At 31.4% G+C, this 7,431-nt stretch overlaps 1 protein-coding gene across 1 annotated transcript in view; it reads left to right on the top strand.

The window, feature by feature from the left end:
- omd (integrator complex subunit 5 omd) overlaps positions 1 to 4,613 on the top strand; it is a gene marked incomplete at its 5' end in the record, with an annotated part of 47,776 nt that extends 43,163 nt beyond the window's left edge. Inside the window, 1 exon segment of the mRNA XM_014427082.3 lies at positions 2,871 to 4,613. Within this exon segment, the coding sequence (XP_014282568.1) occupies positions 2,871 to 3,095 (225 nt within the window). The 3' untranslated portion in view covers positions 3,096 to 4,613.
- Positions 4,614 to 7,431: the final 2,818 nt, after the last annotated feature.

Below are 7,431 nucleotides of genomic sequence, written 5' to 3'. Positions count from 1 at the left end.
TAAAACTAAATACAACCACATTGATTAAAACTAGTAAGGAAGCCGGTACCAAAATATGTACATATAAAACAAAATACTTGGTTAGCAGCAGAAACAGCAACTATTTTGGTTATATTATTGATTGGAGGATACATATTGGAAGTACATTTGAACAGATAGAGAAGTTAAAAAATATTTAGCTTTTAAACTTACTAGAAAAAATGAAATTGATAAGGTAATAAAGGTGAGAAATGCTTGTTATCTTTTAATTTAAAAATTTACTTGCTTGCTTTTTGCCTTCTGTGCAAAAATTTTAAAATTAAAATTCACAAATTTATTATTCTTCCTACTGTTCTATACGGATGTGAAATGTGGCCTCTTACATTAAGGGAGGAATAGTGCCTTAAGATTTTTGAAAGCAAAAGTATTGCATAAAATATTTGGACTGAAGAAGGATAAATTAACCAGAGAATTTAGAAGGCTACAGAATACTGAACTGCATCCGATAAGTATAATTCAGATGACTGCATTGCAGTGAATAAGGTAGGCATGTAAGGTTGTAGGGCTTAGTAACAAACGTATCCCCAAAATGTTAATAAACTGATGGGTAAATGTTATAGCATTAGACCAAAGCGTAGGTGGGAGGATTGTGTCAAAAATGATTTTGTGGATTTAGGTTAGGACAGGCATCACTTGTAGACAGAAATTGGTGGTATCGGCATCAAACCTTTGGGTGATGGGGTTGAGCTAAGCCCTTATGATTATTTGTTTTTATGTCAATCTTTTCTGAAATAAACCAGTCCATAGTGAAAACGAGATATGTTCTACCAACTCTGTGACGTAATATTTGGAATTGAAAACAAAGATGTTGGCATATATATATAAAACTATTTTTATGAATTTTTTTGATTATTTTTATAAAACTATAAATAATTATTTAGTCGCAACGTGGGGCGAAACGTTGGCTCATTAAAATAGTATATTTCTTCTATTTGAGTTTTTCTTGACCGCACCCGGACCATATTCCTTTCATCTTTGCACACGGTCAATCAATAATCTTCCAGTATATATTTTTAGGTATAACAAAACTAACCAAGTTCACAATCTTCTTTTGATGATTCTTGGATCTTCTTTTTTCTATTGTTATGTCCTATCGTCCAAAATGGCTTCCTACTCTTGCTGGAGAGAAATTGATGAGGACCTCCTCATCCTGGAGACATCATTTTACCTGTGCGCCCAAACAACAAATGAATCTCCTAAACCAAAACCTGCCTGTTCCATGTAAACATCGATTGTCCCACAACAGTTAGGGATTTTTGCAGATGATTTACTTTCTGAATATTATTCTTTAGCACTATTTCTTGACTTCTATATTTTCTTAAATTTACTGTATTTTCAATTATGATGGGAAGAGTTAAAATAGTTTTTATGATATTTGAATCTACTCAACATGGCCTTGATTCAGCGGACTTGTTGACTTAAGAATACGTACCGCCATCTTGGTTTTGTTTTGAATCACGAATTTATTATGGGCAATGAAAATTGGTTAGCTTGCTTTTTGGATAAACAAAACAAATGAACAATATTAAAATGATACATAAAATAAAACATATCAAAAACCCTTTATACATCAAAATATATTATTTACTCAAAAAGAGCATATTACAATATATATATAAATAAACAAGTCTTTATACCTACACTGACCTATACAGCAGAAATTAGGCGTAGTATCATAAAAATTGAAAGCCTTATACAAGCCATAGAAATAAAATGTTTGATGAAAGTGCTCAGTAAAACTAGATTCGACTGGATGAGAAATACAAGAATTAGAGAAGAAAACTTAATTTTTTTATAAAAAAACAAAACAAAAAAAAAACCTTCTTGGTCATTTCTGACATATGTGCGAGGGGCGGGGGGAGTTGTCTACGGAACTGCTTATAGAAAATATACATAGAAAAAAATTCAAAGAATGCCTGATAAATAGACTCCCAAAAAGTATTTGGGAGGCAATGACTGAGGGAAAATGACCTAGGAATAAGTGGGAGGACCTCATATTGGATCAGGTTAGAAACAGAGGAATCACTCTTGGTTAAGTCAATAAGTTGGCAACGCATGAGAGGTATTTAAGAAATGGATCCAGACTGCTCCAACAACATGTGGGTTAATACAAAAAAATAAATTTATTATTTATTTTAGAATAAATAAATTTATAATTTAGGTACAAATGACTTTAAAAGTTTCAATGTTAATTGGTAAGATAAAGTGAAGAATAATCTTTCTTCTTTAATTATTTTTATTTCAAAAATCATATCATTAGTCATAATGTTTTGAAGTATGTATACTGGAAACTTGAATTAAGAATACAATAATTACTTATCAATGTTGTCTTATAACTAAATTATTATGATATAAAGGGACCTCACTCTGATAAAATAAAATTCTAATTTTTGTCTAAAATGCTAAAAATTATACCTAAAGATGATGCGAAGGTCCCTCAACATTGTGACTAATGACTGATTTTTGAAATAAAAATAATTGAAGAAGGAAGATTATTCTCACTACACCACACAAAATAAATTTATTAAAAAATTTTCTGTAAGATGATACAATTGTGAGTTGAAAATCTTCATCACATGTCAAAACAACAAAATGGGATCAATGATGATGTTACAATTTTTCTGTAACTATATCATGTATTGACAATTTCCATTTTCTTATATACAGACCTGGTAGTTACTCTGATAAATTTATCTAGCAATCATTTTAGAACGGTTATTTTATCTTTCTATTGCATTTATTGAATTGATATGGCCGTTTTTTTATTAATTCTTATAAGAATAAATTTGTTCACTGCTTGAATAAATAATTATCCATATTTATTATTTTAGGTACATATACTTTTGCGGGACTGTGTATGGAACTATTTGAGAGACCATGTGCCTTCACCAGCTTTGTTTACACGTGATGCAAATGGTGTGATGTGGCGGGACTTAGCTGCTGCTAGACCGTCCAAACAATATACTGAAACTATGAGGCATCTTATGATACAGAACATTGCTGCACTTGGGCCTTTGTACTATACTTTGTTCGTTCAAGACCAAGATGAAGACTAACAACTTAAAAATTTTTTTTGTTTACTTTATAATTATTATTTTGTTGTTCTCTTCAATCTCCTGGTCTTTTTCTACCAGAACATGACTAATACTTTTGTATATTTGATAACTTTACAATTCTCTCTTCAATCTGGATTTGAAGATCTTATGATAACAGGAGTTGAAATTCATCTTTCTTTGAATTTATTTGTAGTTTTTAGTTGATTGTATTATTATTAATTTTTTTTTAATGTTCCTTTAATTAAACATGTGTTTTATTAATCTTAATTTGAACTTATTTGTAGTTTTTAATTTGAATAAGTTTTATTATCCTTAATATTTAACTTGTTCCTTTAATTGTTAGTGTGTGTTATTTTGTATTAGATTTAAACATCCTTGTCTACACTGAATAATTTAAGTTTCAAATAGTAATATTACTTTTTTCTTAAAAGTATGATAATGAAATCTTAACAGAGACCTCAAAACAAGACATGGTTTGAAACATTCTAATTTTTTTAATCTGCTTCTTTTGTTTACATTTTTAGTAACGAGGTATAGCAAGCCTTGATACACATGTACCAAAAAAAAAATAAAAAATTAATTTTATGATAACATACAATAAAGAAAAATCAATTTATCAAGGGAAATCCAACAGTTATGCAAAAGTAACATTTAAGAACAGTCTCAAAATATAACCACTTTATAAAAGAATTCATTGGCCATAATTCCATCATTGTAAGTTACAAGCAAGTTTTTTTATAAAGCAAATTAGTCCATCTTGAGGCTTAATGTTCGAGTGTGTTATATTGTTTGTTCTTATGCTTAGGTTTAAGGAGACAATATCAGGGAAAAATTAGTGATATAGTTTAGTATTTAGGAATGTAGAATTTGATTGGATTACAACTTAAGGGATAATTTCATTTGATTCCCCCAAAGAGCAGACTGACAAAACAGGGGCCTGAACAATTATCCAATCATAGTCTTTTACTTATAAGGTCATAGTAGTGGTAAGATTGTTTATAAGATTATTCTTATAACTTAGGGCTTATATCTATGTTTAGTTTTAAGTAATTGTACTGTATTTCACATACAGTTAACAATATTTTATACCTATTTTATGTCTTTTTTTTAAAATATTGATAACCTAGGTTTAAGGAACTTTTACATGAAGAAATAATCAGTAATAATTCAGTATTTTATCTATTATTTTGCTTTAGACATGCTAAAGTAAATAATCTCATCACACAATGTTGGAGTGAGGTAATGTACGTACTAAGAGGGCCTTCTTGTGTTGCCAATCTACTTAGTTGTTCATTTTTTTAAAAATATTTTTATATTAAACTTGAGAGCCTGATTTCATAGTTAGATTAGTTCAGAAGAATTAGCCCCAAATATTACTCTCTCTAATTTAAGTAATATTTTTTTAAATATTTACCATGTCAAGTGTTAATGTTAGGTGTTAATTTAAAAAAAAAAATGTGTTAACTTAGTTTTTAAGTGTTCTTATATCATGAAAAATAAATTTTACTGAGCCATGGATATGGGTATTGATTGCATTGCCTTTCCTATTCATTTGCGGTTTTCATTACTTTTTTTGACTATTCATTGTGTAATTTTCTCTATAAGACAAAGTAGGAAATAGTGCAAAATTAGTAGACTAAAAAATCTCATGTAGAAAACAACACAGTCTCCCCATATTCACAACAAAACATAGGTTTCTTTAAATATATATCATTAACTTCATTTCTTAATATTTAATTATTAACTAAACACAATATTAAACATTAGCCCTATACTTTATTAATCTAACTAAATCTAAGCTATTCTTATATATACTTCATACTAACTTAGACTGACCTAAAATCAAATTTAAAAGAAACAAAATAGTTTATATTTAACATAAAGGAGCAATAGCGGACGGGGGACGGGTACATAAGTTGACTCTGTCGGCTGTGAGGCATAGAGGGAGAGAGAGAGCTCTTCCAACTTCAAAAGGTTTTGTATCTCCTTCCTTCAAACTAAGCATTAATGTTCCCATCTTGTTTGTACATTAATTAATTCATTAAAATATATGATTTTTCCCTCTTTCTGCCTGCTACTTCCTGTGTTTGTGCCACCACTACTAATTTTTTCTGTCTTGTCTATTACAATTATACATTTTTTAAACTGTTAGGCATATATTGGAAATATAGTTATTAGAAAATGGAAGGCCTGTTGCCATTAACTAAGAAAATAAAATCCACAATAGACGAATTGAAAGTTCGCCAGAATGTAGTTAAGGAAACTCTCACAACCAAGTTTCCAAATCTGGAAAATAGAAAAATGCAGGTCGGTATTCTGGAAAAATATCTTGATAATTTGGACTCAAAATTAATAAATCAGATAAAAACTATAGACGGGTGCCACGAAGAAAACAGGGATGAAGTAGATTGTTGTATTAAAAGGCTTGAAGGTGAAGAGGACTCCTTGAGACAAGATATCAAGGTTCTTAAAATCGTAGGATCCACCACGGACGCGCCGTTAAATCCAGAGAAGGCGATCATAAAATCGAAATAGACTCCTCAAGGACCACAGCTAGGATCAAGCCTCCAACATACGACGGGAAATCATCTTGGGCAACATATCGGCGGCAGTTTAAAGCAGCATCCTCAACAAATGGTTGCAATAACCAGGAAAAAGCGAATTTCCTAGTCGATTCTTTACGAGGAGAAGCTATGGATGTTTGCAGGGACTACCCGAGGAACGCCAGAACGACTTTAAAAAAAATTGATATTGATATTGATTCTATGACAACTAAGCATTGATTGAATGTTTAGGAACAAATTATAAATTTCTATTTTCTTTTTTCGCTATACCTTCTGTTCTAAAACTACCGACGATTAATTTAAAATTAAGGTGGATGAAGGTTCTTTAATGGCGTAAAACCTCCCTGGACATCAACGCCATTCACTTCCTATTAGTTTCCAGCAACATTCAATTGACTATTTTATGTCACATGCATACATACGTATATACATATATATTCAAACGTACAAACATATATATACATACAACACACACATACATACATGGACACATATAAACATAAACAAATTTATACATACACATACATGCACATATATATACCCACACCTGTATTCAGACGCATGCACGTACGAACACTCGCTCATACATACACCCGGATGAAGGTTGTGTTATGAGCACACCGCACCAAATTTTCCATAATGGGGACGACTATTTGCGATATTACACAAGTTAACAGCTATTAAGGTGAAAGCCAGAATTGTACAAGTTAGTGAAATTGTACCCATTAAAATAACAATAAAAGTAATTATTATTTTTGTTTATACTTTATCATGATAAATGGCCTTGGAGGATAGAATCCTTTGTAGACATTTTGTTCTGTAATAATTGTTGGAGCAACCTCAGTAACTTCCGTGTAACTCTGACTGCGCCTCCATGTTGGATAACCTTCTTTTACTGTACTTCCTTTTTTTGCTGTACTCTATGTGTGTCTATCTATTTTTCTATTACATGTTTTTGTTTAGTTAACTGTTGTTTACTACTTATTTACTCTTTCCCTCATCAGGTTATGGGCCCAATGAAACTGTGGTGGGTCAAACTGTGAGTTAAGTGATTGAGTGTTGTTGTTTTTTTAACTTAAAGGTAAAAATCGGGTGACTTGGTTTTTTTTTTTTGTGGTCGGGCTATCGTGTGTAATCAATCGTGTTTTTCGTTTTCGTTTGAAATCGAACTGATACCGACGTAACAATGGAAGTGCGTCTGATGGATTTCAAAGCGCAAGTAGAAAAACTAGAAGGTCAGAACAATTGGAGTAGATGGAAAAGACAGATCACTCTGGTTCTCAAACATCATAAGGTACTGGATTTTGTTTCAGGTGAGTTGGCTCTAAATGCTGATAGTTCTAATTAGGATAATTTTGAGACTAAAGACTCAGTTAATTTTGATAAGCACTTTGAATGCAGTAAATGAAGAGCTCACGTCTTCCTGTGTCACTGCCAAGAGTGTGTGGGATAAGTTGGTGTCTACTTATGAGCAGAGTTCTAGCCAAAGAGTCGATAGACTACTAGAATCATTTTTCTCTCATGAAGTGATGAGTTCTGATAATGTTGTGACCATGTGGCGCGACTTCAGCGTGAATTCAATGAATTGAATGTTGAATTAAAAACACTATCACAGTCTGAACTCCCTGAACTTATTTTGATGGGTAGAATTATGTCTACTCTTCCCCCTCCTTACTTTGAGTTTAGAAGTGTTTGGGAGAGTGTACCTATTCAGGATAGAACTGTTAATAGTTTAACTGAGAGGCTTAGGTTAATCGAAATGAGGCTTCCTG

This window comes from Halyomorpha halys, unplaced genomic scaffold (genome assembly GCF_000696795.3).
Source record: "Halyomorpha halys isolate HHAL.00 unplaced genomic scaffold, Hhal_1.1 Scaffold620.1, whole genome shotgun sequence".
Lineage (NCBI taxonomy): Eukaryota > Metazoa > Arthropoda > Insecta > Hemiptera > Pentatomidae > Halyomorpha > Halyomorpha halys.
The sequence above is the reverse complement of the archived record's forward strand: the minus strand, read 5'-3'. Positions and strand labels throughout refer to the sequence as shown.